The 15,745-nt window shown below is 51.5% G+C and overlaps 1 protein-coding gene across 1 annotated transcript in view; it reads left to right on the forward strand.

The window, feature by feature from the left end:
* The window catches only part of CASQ2 (calsequestrin 2), a 281,710-nt gene that overhangs the window by 207,191 nt on the left and 58,774 nt on the right, over positions 1-15,745 (forward strand). The window contains exon 7 of the mRNA XM_069635701.1: positions 10,306-10,351. Coding sequence (XP_069491802.1) covers positions 10,306-10,351 — 46 coding nt within the window. The remainder of the gene's footprint in view (positions 1-10,305; positions 10,352-15,745) is intronic.

The following is a 15,745-nucleotide window of genomic DNA, read 5'->3' on the forward strand; positions in this document are numbered from 1 at the left end:
GACTGCACGGTTTTCCTTCAGTTCCAATTTCGGATCGAGGTAGTCAATTTATTTCTCATTTTTGGCGAAGTTGCTGTCGGTCGGCTCAAATTGATGTGAGACTTTCGACCAGCCACCACCCTCAAACCGACGGACAAACCGAGAGGACCAATCAAACTCTGGAACAGTATTTGCGCTGCATGCTACAACAAACTGCAAAAACTTGGAAAGATATCCTTTGGATAGCCGAATATGCCTACAATAACTCTGTCCACTCGGGAACTGGGAAGACCCCGTTTTTTCTTTTATACGGTAGTCACCCTCGAACCTCGGAGTTGGATCCACTCCAAGATCTTGGAACACCAGCAGTAGACCTCCTGCATTCTACAATCACACAAGCCTTTAAGGAAGCCGTTTCTCACCTTCAAAGGGCTAAAGAACAATACAAGAAAGGAGCAGACCAACATCGGAAGGAAGCCCCCCAATATCAAGTAGGAGATCAAGTCTGGTTATCCACCAAAATATCTACCTCTAAAAGGACCACGCACATTCAACCCAAGATACCTTGGTCCCTATTCCATCACTACCATAGTAAATCCAGTAGCGGTCAAGTTGGACTTGCCCCCTCGCATGAAGATACATCCGGTCTTCCACGTCTCTCTATTAAAACCCGTGCAACCTCAAACCCGACTAACTACATCTCCAAAACCTATTCTAGTTGATGGAGAACTCGAGTTTGAAGTCAAAAGCATCCTGGATTCCAAGATCTCCAAATCTAAACTATTTTACCTGATTGACTGGAAAGGCTACGGTCCCCAAGAAAGATCCTGGGAACTGCAGAATATGTCCACGCGTCTCGTCTAATCAAAAGATTTCATCGAACATTTCCTAACAAGCCCAAACCCCCGGAGAAGCCCGGTTTGGGAGGGGCCTTGAGGGGGGGTGCTGTCATGATCTCTGCTTCCAAAAGATCAGGACTTGCCCGACTCCCTTGGAAGCAGACCCATAACCCCGGTTCCGAGTGCCAGCCAGTCCCAATTGGGACCTTTTGGACCCTGTCCTGGCGCCAGTGGCACCAGGCTCATAAAGATGCCCAGTCCCAGCGCTGGAAGCGCCGGGCTCATAATGCTTGGGTGGACTTACCTGCAGCAGACCATGCTGCTTACTTACCTGCCAGTTGAACCCCTGATCCTCTTCTGTTTGGGACTACTTTTCCTGTTGGGTGGGGCAGGAGCCACTCCCTAGGTTCAGAACACTGGAACTCTTCTGGAAAGCAGGAACTCTTTTCTTACCTAGGCGTGGCTGTGGAAGGAGACACCCAAGCACTAGAGGAGGCTATTTAAACCACACCCGATGGATTAATCTTGCTTTGCGTTATTCTGCATTCTCTGCAGCAGAACGCTCATCGTGTCTTCTGCTTCTGATCCTGGGCCTAAGGGAACAAAGGCTTACCATCCTGGAATCCAGTCTTCAGCAGCACCTGTAAAGACAAAGAAAGAACAGGTTAGCACTACGGTCTTCAGTGGCAGCTCATCTCTTACCTGGTCCATCGGTTGTCACCAACGCCTCGCGCTGCATTCCGGCATCTGAAAGACAAAGGCTTACCTACTCTTCACATGCTCCGGAGGTCTTCGCACTGCATTCCGGCATCTGAAAGACAAAAGCTTACCAGCTCTTCGCACGCTCCGGAGGCCTTCGGCGCTGCATCCCGCATCTGAAAGACAAAAGAAGGTGCGTTTAAAGACATTGGGCAACTTTATTACTCACGTGCCATTACTCCTTCCCACGCCGAATCCAGTGGGTATTCCAGCACCCTTCAGCTTCTCTAAAGCTCCGAACTTGTACCTGCAAGATAAAAGGGACAGTTAGTGCGCATCGTGAAGCAGGCTACAAGCGCTTACTTACGTGCTTCCAGGCGCTTCTATTCCTCACGCGGGTTCGATCCTCAACTCTCATCAGCCCGCCATCCGCCATCGCCGGAACCCTGCAAAACAAAAGATATCATTACAAAAGACTTTTAAGACATTTGAAGTGCCCAGAACTTACCGTTCGTGCAGTTAACGACGGACAGCAGTCCTCTGAGGTCAAGAGGCCTGCACCCTTATCCAGTGAAGAAACTGGTTACAGCACCCTGCCCCGAGGCAGATGGAGAGCTCGGCGTTCACTTACCTAAGGTGAGGGTGTTAACCTTTGGGGTTCTACAGGAGAAGAGAAAGGGAAGAGGAGAGAGGCACCCAATAACCCCAGTTCATTAATCCCATATTTTCTATCTGCAGACATCTTACTCTTCGAGTCAGACATACAGTGCACAGAGGTCCAGCCCAAAGAGCCCACCGTGTGTTACACATCACCTTTGAAGATACGGCATTCACCCAGTCAAGACTGGCGCCTCTGCGGGAATCAGGTGAGCGTTACATTTCCTGAGCACAAAGTGAGTTATTGTGGTAATGTACATAACCTTGAATATTAATTATATAAAGACTGTGTTTTGACTAATACAGTGTGTGGACATTCCTTTGTCGGGGCTTGGGGACTACACTGTACTTAAGAACCAGCCTGCATCACCTCCTGAGAAGCTAGGCCTTGATTGTTCGTCCATTGCTACCATAATAGAGAATCTTGGCTAGGGTCCTCTGTGCCTCTCCTCTACCATATAGAGAGCAAAAGTACAGACCCCCCCTCCAGTCTTTACACTGGTGGCAGCGGTAGGATGCTTATGATTTTAATAATCAGTGTATAACCGTGCCACTTACAAAATATCTGCACTTTGTTAAATTTAGGTTAGTTGTTTACAAGATAACAGCATTACAAGCAATGGACTCTATTGCAAATGGTAAATTGACTAGGATGAGCTTAGAGACTCTCGAGAGTGCTTGTGAAGCAAGGGAGTTAGACTTTGTGGATAAGTCTTGGGCTGAGCTGATAGCTGCCCTGGTGGACTAACAGACTAATGGTGAAACTCTTGAAGGGGGGATGCAACCAATGAGGACTCTGCCCCTGGGATTGTTGCTGAATCTGTCTCTGGGAATGCCACCCTTCCTGCTGCCTCTGTTCAAAACCCCAGCAATTCCTTGGAGCTTGAGTTATTAAGGATGAAATTGGCCTTTGAATACCACAAGTCGGAAATAGATGCTGAGTTTAAGAAGGAGGAGTTGGCTTAATAAGTGGAGCTCAAGAATAGGGATCTTGAACTCAAGAATAAGGACCTTGAACTCAATAACAAGGACACTGAATGTCAGAGAATCCAGCTACAGAAAGCTAGAGTGGAGACTTCAGCTAATCCCAGTGAGAGTGTCAGGTCCCCAGCCACCAAGTTTATAAAAGATTTGGTTGGTGTGTTTGTGGAGGGTTCAGATATCCTCCAATGGATTGAAGCGTTTGAAATGGCTTGTGCAATTCATGATGTTGGTAAGAGAGATTGGGCTAAGTGTTTGTTAAGCAGAGTGCCTCAAACTGGATATGACTGTATTCTGAAGCTGAGTGTGGAAGAAAGGGGTCAGTATGAGTGTATGAAGTCTGCTTTGATTGCCAAGTTTGGCAAGACACCTACCCAATACCTTAAAAGGTTCAGGGATTTTAAGAAAAGAGAGAATGTGTCTTGGGTTGACTGGGTGAGTGCCGTGCACATGAACATGATGGGGTGGATCGATGGGTACAAGGTTAAGACTTTTGTTGAATTGTCCCACCTCTTGTTTTTGAGCATTTTTCTGAAGCCTGTTCACCAGAGCTGCGTCAGTATGTTGCTGACCAGAACATTTTGGATCCCTTTAAGCTGGCTAGGTTGGCTGACAAGTGGGTCTCCCACCAGGTGTCCCCTAAGGACTCCAGTGGAAATGACAAGGGCAAAGAAAAGGGGACCTCCCAGAAAGCTGAGGAGTCCCAAAAGCAGTCACAGTCAGGTAAACCAAAACCTTCCTCTGCTAAAACCCAAGAATCTAGTGTCATCTGTGAGTGGGACTAAGAGTAGTGGTCCACCTGCTACAAAGCAGGCTCCCAGTGGTTCCAGTACCGTACCCCACATTCCTGGCACCTGTTGGGAATGTGGGGCTCTGGATCACAAGAAGGGTGACTCCAAGTGTAAAGGTAAGCACTTGGAGTACAGACTGTCAGCCTGACCTACCCTTACCCCATGTCTGAGGTGGAGGCCACTGTCCTCCCCTCCTCTGCAAGGATCACCTTTGGTGCTCCTGTAGAGATTTCCTTAGTGTCCTCTTGAATGGCAAGCCTTATACAGGCTTGAGAGACACTGGGGCAAGCTGACAGTGGTGGACGGGACCCTGCTCAAGCCAGAGGACAATGTAGGTGTTCCTCTGAAAACCACCAAGTTAGCTGGTGGGCCTCCCAAATTATCGCCTGTAGCCTTAGTCACACTCATGATTGGAGACAAGACAACAAAGCTTCCTGTCCTGGTTCAGGAGAATGTCCCTGCTAACATTCTGTTAGGTAATGATCTAGTAGAGTTGGGGTTGATCTTGGATGGTCTTCCCATGACTGCTGCGGCAGTCACTAGGTCACCAGTGACACAGGGTCTGGCTGTGAGTCAGGTACCCAAGCCAAAGGTGAGGCCTAAGGCAAGAAGAAGGAAGAACAAGAAGACTCACTCTGCGAGGGGGGCTACTTCTCTTCCTGCTGTTCCTACAGCACCCATTGGCATCCATGCTCTGGACGGCTCAGTCCAGTGGAAAACCCAAACTCAACCCTGGAGGGAGAAGACACAGAATACTCTCCTGTGGGAGAGGTCCTCAACCGGAGGACCACCCCGACCTTCAATGCCTGTTGGCTGAAGGGGGACCCTCCCGGGCGGACTTCTGTAAGGGACAGAGTGAGTGCCACTCTCTCGAGGGCCTGAGGAAACAGGCCCTGTCCCAGGCACAAGGAGAAGTGCCTAGGACATTCCGGATCTATTGGAAAGGTGAGCTCCTTGTTAGTGAGCCCACTAAGCCTGAACCTGGTACCCTCAAGAGGTTGGTGGTACCCCAAGTTTACAGGCCCTCCCTACTGCAGTGGGCGCATGAGGTGCCCTTAGCTGGTCATTTTGGTACCAAGAAGACTAAGCAGAGGCTCTCTGCCCATTTCTACTGGCCTCAGATGGGAGTAGAAGTGTAGTCCCACTGCAGGACCTGCCCAACTTGTCAGTTGTCTGGCAAGACTGGAGGCAGTGTCATTGCCCCACTGCAGCCTTTGCCAGTGGTTGGCACACCGTTTGAGAGGGTGGGCATTGACATTGTCGGTCCCCTTGACCCTCCCACTTCAGGTGGACATCGCTTCATCCTGATCTTGATTGATCATGCCACCAGGTACCCTGAGGCTATACCCCTTCGGACTGTTACTGCCAAGGTGGTTACACAGGCTCTCCTGGGCATTTTCACCCATGTTGGATTCCCTAAGGAGGTTGCCTCTGACAGAGGATCTAACTTCATGTCTAGTTACATGAAAACCATGTGGAAAGAGTGCGGGGTAACCTACAAGTTCTCCACCTCTTACCACCCCCAGACCAATTTTCTGGTTGAGAGGTTTAATAAAACTCTCAAGGGCCTGCTAGGCACTTTGGAAGAGCCCCTAAGGAGGAAATGGGATCTCCTCCTGCCATGTCTGCTGTTTGCTTACAGAGAGGTACCTCAAGTGGGTGTTGGTTTCAGCCCCCTTGGGTTACTCTTTGGACATCCCGTGAGGGGGCCCTTTGCCTTGATCAGAGAAGGTTTGTAGGCCACCCCTCCAGGTCACGCCAAGCAAGTGGGGGACTATGTGTTAGGCCTCAGACGAAGGATGACACTGATGATGGGTCAAGCAACAACGAATCTCAAGGCCAGCCAGGACTTGAATAAATACTGGCATGACCTTAAAGCCTTGCAAGTGGATTGGACTCCGGGACAGGAAATCCTTGTGATGGAGCCTACCAAGCCTCGAGCTTTGGCAAACAAATGGACTGGACCCTTTAGGATAATCTCCAAGATGGAAGTAAATTATCTGGTTGACATGGGAGTCCCTGCGGTAGCCCCTCAGGTATTCCATGTTAACAGGCTCAAGCCTTTCCACAGGCAGCAGAAGTCTCATGTCTCTTGCTAGCTTCAGAGCAAGAAGAGGATGAGAGTGAGCCCCTTCCTGATTTACTGCATAGCAACCCTCAGGATGGCTCAGTGGAGGGAGTGCATCTCTCTCCGATCTGACGACAGTGCAGCAGAGGGCCTGCAGGGCTTTGCACCAGCAGTACGCCTCTCTGTTCTCACTGACACCATTCCTTAGACCGTGGTGTAGGCACGAAATTAACACTGGTGACAGTGTGCCTGTCAAAAGCAGGTGCTACCATATGTCAGATACAGTTAAGAACCACATCCAGGCTGAGGTCGCCAAGATATTGGATCTGGGTGTTATTGAACCCTCAACCAGTCCCTGGTCCAGTCCAGTGGTCCTTGTCCCGAAGGCAAGTTCCCAGGCACGAACCAAGGATTGGAGGTTCTTTCTGGACTACAGAGAAGTCAATGCCGTCACCAAAACTGACACGCACCCATTGCCCAGGGCTGATGAGCTTGTGGACACCATAGGTGCTGCCAAATTTGTGAGCACCTTTGACCTTACCTCAGCCTATTTGCAAATAGCTCTGACGGACCATGCCAAGGAAAAGACGGCGTTCTCAACACCTGAGGGACTCTACCAGTTTAGGGTCATGCCTTTTAGGTTGAAGAATGCCCCTACCACCTTCCAGAGATTGGTCAATCATGCGCTCAGTGGGCTGGAGGCTTTCTGTGTGGCCTACTTAGACAACATTGCCGTCTACAGTTCCACCTGGGAAGAGCATTTGACACATCTGGATAAGGTGTTGCAGGCCTTGAAAAGGGCTAACCTCACTATCAAGGCCACCAAGTGCCAGATAGCTCAGGGAAAACTCACGTATCTTGGTCATGAGGTAATAGGGGGTCAAATCCAACCTCTCCCCAGAAAAAGTACAGGATGTACATGACTGGGATACTCCCACTAATCAAACCCAGGTGAGAGCCTTTTTGGGCCTCACTGGGTATTATCGCAATTTCATGGTGGACTATGGAACCATAGCTGCACCACTGACAGCTCTGACTTCACCCAAACAGCCTAGGAAGGTTAATTGGACTGAAGACTGTCAGAGGGCCTTTGATGGCTTGAAAGAAAGTCTGTGTAGGGCAACTATGTTGTGTGCGCCTGACTACAGCCGACCCTTTATCGTCCAGACGGATGCCTGCGACACCGGAATTGTCTTGTCCCAGTTAGATGACAAAGGGAGGGAACATCCGATCATCTTCATCAGTAGACAACTCGAGGTAGATAACTTAGGTGGGCTACTGTTGAAAAGGAATGTTTCAGTATAGTTTGGAGCCTTAGGCGTTTTAGGCCCTACCTTACGGGGTCTACTTTCAAGGTCCAAACAGATCATAAGCCCCTGAAGTGGCTTATGCAGATGAAGGGTGAAAACCCGAAACTGCTTATGTGGTCCGTTAGCCTTCAAGGGCTAGACCTCACCATAGAGCATAGACCAGGGAAGAGTCACAATAATGCAGAAGGCCTTTCCAGAAGGTATGTTGACCATCTGGATGAGGGTGTCTATCCCGTGGGAGATTAGGCACCCTAACCTCAGTCTGGGGGGGGGCACTGTGATGCTGGAAATGCATTGGAGGGACAGAGCCTCCCTGTCCTTGTCCTGTAGTCCTTTTTCATTTGTGTTCTGTATTGTTTTCTGCCCAGGAGTCCATGTGGGACTCCTGGCAGTGCAGCTCTTCCTGTTCTTGGTTTGGTGTACAGACCCATGGGATACCCTTATGGCACCCATGGGTGGGGGTGCAACCCTGTGCCCCTAGTGTATGTTTTTGGGTACCTGTGTGTGGCCCACAGAACAGGGTATGGGCTGGTGGCAGCTCCATGCTGAATTTGACAGGTGTTCTGAGTATCCTCCATTTTGGGATACCCAGGCCCTGTCATTGGAATCAGTTGATTCCTGATAGGAAACAAGATGGCCCCTGCGGCCTCCGTCGAGTTCATCAAGGACTGATCTGAGAGAGGACCTGATTAGGCTCCCTCTTCCCGTGCTTCGAGGGACCGTCGAGCACCGCCAACCTTCGCCGAAGCTCCCTGGAAGTCAGACCCTCGAAAGGCTGCCGACCGGAGACGGGGACCACCGAGGAGAACGAAGTGAAGCACCCAGACATCAACGCTGTCGAAGTCCATTGCCGTCGACCAGGGTTTGGAGTATCGCCGTAACTGCTGGAGGCCCATAAAAGCCGTGTTGCCCAGAAGAGGGGACCGCTTGACGCCGTGCCGCCGACGACGGAGCCGCTCGCTCCTTTGCCTAAGACTGTTGAATCGAAGGACTCCCTTGTCCGCACCGTCGACCACTTTATCCCACCGGAGAAAGTCGAGGACGCTGGCGCGCAGAGGATAATCCGCCGGTGGGTTTCCCGCCACCCAAAGACCACAAAGACTTCGACGACTCGACGCCCTGGTCAGGTCGCAGTTCTTCAGAAACTCTTTGCAGTCCTGAACTATCAATCGCCGAGGTGCCCCGCACACCTCATCCTCGCATGACGTCGCCGACAAGCACCGCCTGGATCGACGCGTGGTCTCGGCACCCTCGAACTTTTCATCAACGCCGTCGACGCCAAGTTCACCTTCTTCGGCACCTCTCGACAATCCGTGGCTCCTGCTTTAAAGGGAGTCACTCAAGAAGGATCCATCAACGCCTCTTCGAAGAACTCTGCTCTACCAGGTACATTGGGGGGGTAGAAACATTAAAGAAGGAAATAAGACTTATAGAACAATATATAGACTGGGCTTGTGTTATATCCTTATTTTACAGGTTGCCCAGGTAGGGGGATGTCCACACAGAACTGTGTCTAGTGGTAGGGGCCAGTATTCTGCCAATTGTTCTAACCAACTGCTTTCCTCCTATGTCTATTGTTGGTTGCCTTTATTAAGTTATCTGTGTGACATTTGACCAGAGTATAGTTGATGCCCTTTAATGAGATCTGATAATAATTGTGGTACCACTTTAGAACTGTATATATTTACCATTGTTGATTTCCTGAGCACAAAGTGAGTTATTGTGGTAGTGTACATAACCTTGAATATTAATTATATAAAGACTGTGTTTTAACTAATACAGTGTGTGGACATTCCTTTGTGGGGGCTTGGGAACTACACTGTACTTAAGAACCAGCCTGCATCACCTCCTGAGAAGCTAGGCCTTGATTGCACGTCCATTGTTACCGTAATAGAGAATCTTGGCTGGGGTCCTCTGTGCCTCTCCTCAGGGGTGTTGCTAGGTCTTGAAAAGACCCGGGGCTAAGCTGATGTTGGAACTGTTGGGACTGGGGACTAGCTAGCCTTTTGGCTGTAGCTTCTGAGATTATATCCAGGGCTACAACCAAAAGACCAGGGGATATAGCCACCTTAGCCCCCCCTAGCAACGCCTCTGCCTCTCCTCTACCATATAGAGAGCAGAAGTACAGACCCCCCCCCCCCCTCCAGTCTTTACACCAGGTTTTCAGGCTCGCGAGTCATGCACAATTCTTCTGGGAGGGAATTCCACAAAATGGCGGATTGGATGCTAAAAGAGCGGGCCATGGCACAAGTACATTTAAACCGAGCTATCGCTGCCAGTGGTTTTCCCAGCGACACCTGAGGGTCTTCTTGGGGTATCAGTGCTAAAGTGATGTTTGGAGTAGCTGCAGCAATCCACTCGAGCTTATGACTGCGGGAGCTGTGAGTTCTGGAAGATCCTGTGTTAAGAATGGTTGGACCTAGCAGTCGGGCAGCGCATTGCTCACTGATTTGCATATTTGGCCAAATTGGAATTGAACACGACTCCTAATTCTTTTACTTTATCTGGCGCCAGAACATTTGTGTATGTAAAGGCTGAACCCTGTGTGAGCTCTACGCAGTGACCCTGTTTAAGGAGGTCAGTTATGGCTATGATTGAGTGGATGATGCGAGACAGGACCTGGACCTTGAAGCGGATCAACTTTAAATACCTCTTATGTTTTAAAATACCACCTAATTATGAGCTGGGAGACGCGTGGGAAATTTACCACCTGGGTTGCAAAGAAAGTGCTGCCGGGCATAGTTGACCAAGACTGCTGCCTCGGGTTCATAGAAAATGCTGCTTGGGGTAAAATGTGCATGTACCCCTGGCAACAGTCTTAGTCCGACCTTGCCCCTGCCAGGCCAATACTGCCAGCACATGAGGCGCCATCGTTGCATCAGGGCACCTTGTTATTACTAGAACTGTTGTCCCAGAACCCCAGCTCTGTTTCTTATATTGTTCACATGGAGCTCACCAAACCATGGCTTTCTGTTTTTCAGATCCACGTTGCGCAAGTTACGTCCAGCGGACATGTTCGAAACCTGGGTAAGGAACAACCTACAGCTCTGCAGGTACAACTCTTTACGCTAACCCTCCAGGGCACACACTAAAGATGTGGGCACTATAGGGGAACAGGTCCATGCCATATGTGTCCCGGCTGCTGCTCCTGATGTAGCCAGATCCTTGTGAATAATTGCTGTGTGTGCGTGCGTGCGTGCGTGCGTGCGTGTGTTTAAATATGCATTTAATTTTAACAAAAAAAACAGACCAATATAAAAAATTAAATAATGAAAACCTCAATAAATATACTGTGCACATGAGTACATCTTGCAACAAACATGAAATTCCAACAGGTAAATGAATAGAAAGGGCTTACTAACAAACCCCTAAAGCCGTGCTGCGACACAAACAATATTGCAATTCCAAACATGTTGTGGATCAGAGAAATATTAATGATATATAACAATGCTATATTGCTTTAAAGCAGTGGTCTTCAAACTGTGCAGTGCAGCGCGGCCGCATCCCCGGGTGGTGCAAGAGCCCAGCATGAAAGGGGTAAAAAAATATATGTGTTTGAAAAAAACAGCCCGCCGGCAATTAATTCTCAGAGGATCAAACGCACTCACACCAACCCACACCCCTTAACCCCCTTCCCCACTTACTTGTTTGTCCACTGCCTGGCCCACTTCAGCCCTGCGGCGTCAGATCCGGCCCTCTAACGCAGGTTGGACGTGATGCCGCAGGGGCCCTTTTTCTTTTTTTTCTGATCCCCGCCTCCCATATTGAGGAAGCGCAGGGCACCCCTGCAAACCCCCAAGGCTAATACATACTGAACATGGGGACCGGGGGACACCCTTGCAACCCCTGCTCCCCATGTTTGGTATATATTAGCCTAATTGTTCGTTTTTTTTCTCGATCGAATGGTACTGACTAAATTCGGTCAAATGTATCATTCGATCCATAAAAACAAACAATTATGCTAATACAGTGTAAAATAATTCATATAATAGAAACACAATAAAAAATATGAATGCAAACACTTTTAAGGGCTCAGCAGCAAAAGGGGCCCGATTAATGCCATAGGGGAGAGCTGGTAACAGTCTACATTCATATCCATGCTCGCAGCCCCAGAGGTCCTATCTAGTCCCAGTGGCGACTGGCCCTTTTATCTGTCTGTGCCTCTAGTCACAGTGGCTACTGCTCCTTTTCTCTGTCTATGCCTCTAGTCATAGTGGTTAACGACCCTTTTCTCTGTCTATGCCTCTAGTCATAGTGGTTACCGGCCCATTTCTCTGTCTATGCCACCAGGCTCCAAAGATGAAGCTTGAGGTAGCTTTGGTGATGTCAGTGCCGATCCCCCAAAAGAGAGATCAGGGCATCGGTTTGGCTATCCAGAAGACATTTTCTTCATAGGAGTGGTAAAATGCATTGTGCCCTCAAAGAGTTGTAGGCGAGGTATGCTAAAAGGAAATGGGACGGGTCCTCTCGCTCCGTCCTACACACTGGACATTTTGGATTCAACTCATCATTCCATTTGTTAGTGATGGCAGCTAGAGGTAGGGTATTGGCTCGGGCAAAACGGCATCACATCTGCAGGTTGGCAAGTGTCGATAGGTACGGTTGGTGGCCTCCCCCACCACAAATATGTCAGCCCAGGGTATACATGCCAGGCCAGCCAACTCCTCCTCCCTCAGCCTCCCTTGTCTTTGTCCTTGAGCTTCTTTAGGTTCATGCAGTAGGGTCCTGGAACCATCAGTTACATGACAATCTTGCCCCAATATATGCCCAAGCCCAGTTCAGTCAGGTGCTTCGACACAGTGTTCCTATATTGGGAGATAGAGGATTCTGAGAAGTGTTTGCAGCATGGTAGACACATCGATTCTCTTGTCTCCGGGGACGCCCTCTTGCGTGTGTATCTAGCAGGGCTGTCCATTTCTCTTCCTTCTGGAAGTCATCTTCTGCATGAGGGGCGGCCGATGCAAAGCTTTTCGGTAGGTACAGAAGATTCTTCCAGAAGAGCCGTTCGCATGTGCCTGTTTGGATGGTTGATTTCTCGAGCCCCCGCAGCTCAGCTCCATAGGCAACTGTTCCTCCAATCTTTGCACAATAGACCTTCTAGATGGCGGCTGCAAAGTCCTCCCTGTGTTTGCGATCTAGCTCATCGATGGTTCTGCTAGCAGGGCAGGATCTTCTAGAAGCCAGCCCTATGGGAGCTTTACAGCAAGGATTTGAGATGAATAGGACCCCTAAATGGGAGACGCTGTCCACCGCATCTAGCGGGTCCCCTCTAGCATGAAACGGGGTTTGGACCTGCCCCGGTTCGTACTTCTGAACATCATGACTTTTGCCGTGCCTGTGTTCAGAATGAGATGCTTGTGGGAGCAGTAAGAAGAGACTGGCTGTAGTTGGGCTCTGAGGGCATTGGGCGTCCTGGCATGGAGGACCGAGTCATTGACATATAAAGAGCATGGGAACAGGTCTCCCCTCTGTATTAGGGATGTCTCCTACTGCTTCCTTGACATTTTTCACCATGTTGTTTATAAATAAGCAGAAAAGGATTGGGGCAAGTAGACATCCTTGGTTGACCCCTCTTGCAGTCTAAATTTATTTTTGTCAATTTTCCAAGTCCGAACCTTATCTGGCCAGTGTAAGGGAAACCACCCCTGGGCAGGCGCTCCACACTCAATTATTAGCCGCATAGTCCAACAACCAATAAATGCCAAAGAGCAAAGGCGTGGTACCCAGGTGAGAGCCCGGATCTGAAACCACATTGCGCCAGGTCCAGGATCTCATGTTCAGCGATCCACCTGTTCAGTTCCTGAAGGAATATGGTACAGAAAATGTGCAGTCTATGTCGCCCCGACTGATGGGGCAATGGGGCTTGGCCTCACCGTCTCTGTCGCCCCTGCTGATGGGGCAATGGGGCTTGGCCTCACCGTCTCTGTCGCCCCTGCTGATGGAGCAGTGGGGCTTGGCCTCGCCGTCTCTGTCGCCCCGACTGATGGGGCAGTGGGGCCTGGCCTCGCCTTCTCTGTCGCCCCGGCTGGTGGGGCAGTGGGGCTTGGCCTCACCATCTCTGTCGCCCCAGCTGATGGGGCAGTGGGGCGTGCCTCACTGTCTCTGTCACCCTGGCTGATGGGGCAGTGGGGCTTGGCCTCGCCGTCTGTCGCCCCGGCTGATGGGGCAGTGGGGCTTGACCTCGCCGTCTCTGCCGCCTGGCTGATGGGGCAGTGGGGCTTGGCCTCGCCGTCTCTGTCACCCCGACTGATGGGGCAGTGGGGCTTGGCCTCACCGTCACTGTCGCCCCGGCTGATGGTGCAGTGGGGTTTGGCCTCACCGTCTGTTGCCCCGGCTGATGGGGCAGTGAGGATTGGCCTCACCATCTCTGTCACTCCGGCTGTTGGGGCAGTGGGGCTTGGCCTCAACGTCTCTGTCGCTCCGGCTGTTGGGGCAGTGGGGCTTGGCCTCACCGTCTCTGCCGCCCCGGCTGATGGGGCAGTGGGGCTTGGCCTCACCGTCTCTGCCGCTCCGGCTGATGGGGCAGTGGGGCTTGGCCTCACCGTATCTGTCGCTCCGGCTGATGGGGCAGTGGGGCTTGGCCTCACCGTCTCTGTCACCCCAGCTGATGGGGCAGTGGGGCTTGGCCTCACCGTATCTGTCGCTCCGGCTGATGGGGCAGTGGGGCTCGGCCTCACCGTCTCTGTCATCCCAGCTGATGGGGCAGTGGGGCTTGGCCTCACCGTATCTGTCGCTCCGGCTGATGGGGCAGTGGGGCTTGGCCTCACTGTATCTGTCGCTCCGGCTGATGGGGCAGTGGGGCTTGGCCTTACTGTATCTGTCGCTCTGGCTGATGGGGCAGTGGGGCTTGGCCTCACTGTCTTTGTTGCCCGGCTGATGGGGCAGTGGGACTTGGCCTCGCCGTCTCTGTCACCCCGGCTGATGGGGCAGTGGGGCTTGGCCTCACCGTCTCTGTCACCCCGGCTGATGGCGCAGTGGGGCTTGGCCTCACTGTCTGTCTCCCCAGCTGATGGGGCAGTGGGGCTTGGCCTCAACGTCTCTGTCACTCCGGCTGTTAGGGCAGTGGGGCTTGGCCTCACCATCTCTGTCGCCCCGCTGATGGGGCAGTGGTGCTTGGCCTCACCGTATCTGTCGCTCCGGCTGATGGGGCAGTGGGGCTTGGCATCACCGTCTCTGTCACCCCGGATGATGGGGCAGTGGGGCTTGGCCTCACCATCTCTGTCGCTCCGGCTGATGGGGCAGTGGGGCTTGGCCTCTCCGTATCTGTCGCCCCAACTGATGGGGCAATGGGGCTTGGCCTCACTGTCTCTGTCACCCCAGCTGATGGGGCAGTGGGGCTTGGCCTCACCGTATCTGTCGCTCCGGCTGATGGGGCAGTGGTGCTTGGCCTCACTGTATCTGTCGCTCTGGCTGATGGGGCAGTGGGGCTTGGCCTCACCCTCTCTGTCACCCCGGCTGATGGGGCAGTGGGGCTTGGCCTCACCGTATCTGTCGCTCCAGCTGATGGGGCAGTGGGGCTTTGCCTCACCGTCTTGGTCACCCCAGCTGATGGGGCAGTGGGGCTTGGCCTCACTGTATCTGTCGCTCTGGCTGATGGGGCAGTGGGGCTTGGCCTCACTGTCTTTGTCGCCCCGGCTGATGGGGCAGTGGGGCTTGGCCTCACCCTTCCCAGAGCAGATCCAATCATAGCGCTCCGCCCAGCCTACCTGCGCAGTATCAGGCTCGTTGCCTACTTCACCAATCAGGAGTCTGCCCTAAAGTCCTGTTTATTGTAAGGGAGACTTGCACTGTGGTTCAATAGTGACGGTCTAAACTCTCGTCCCCATACCATTCATGGTTCGAAATTGAGGGGAGCTAGGTGCTATTTAGTCCTACTTGTAGCCTAGAAGAGCCTGGTTAGCTTGGCACCAAAAACTACCAGGAGCTAATGTTGACTCCCAACTGATGCCAAACATACCTGTATGAAGGAAACTTTGTGTATTTACGGCAATGTGTAAATACACATTAGGACTCGCCTGCTGGAGATTTGAAGTATAAGGGGCCATACACAATGGACAGAATTATATGTTTCCAGTAGTTATATTTTTGGAACTCTAAGTACCAGCTGATGGTTCCCCAGTGGCAGCTCCTGGTCACTGGTTAATGCTGGACACCCAGGAGCTGCTTTTAGCTGCCGATTCTCCAGTGGTAGCTCCTGGTCACTAATGCTGGATACCCAGCTGCTTTTAGCTCCTGCTTATCCAGTGGCAGCTCCTGGTCAATGGTTAGTGCTGGACACCCAGGAGCTGCTTTTAGCTGCCGATTCTCCAGTGGTAGCTCCTGGTCACTAATGCTGGATACCCAGGAGCTGCTTTTAGCTCCTAGTTCCCCAGTGGTAGGTCCTGGTCACTGGTTAGTGCTGGATACCCAGGAGCTGCTTTT

Source organism: Ambystoma mexicanum, chromosome 7p, assembly GCF_040938575.1.
Source record: "Ambystoma mexicanum isolate Mex_15411 chromosome 7p, UKY_AmexF1_1, whole genome shotgun sequence".
Classification (NCBI taxonomy): Eukaryota; Metazoa; Chordata; class Amphibia; order Caudata; family Ambystomatidae; genus Ambystoma; species Ambystoma mexicanum.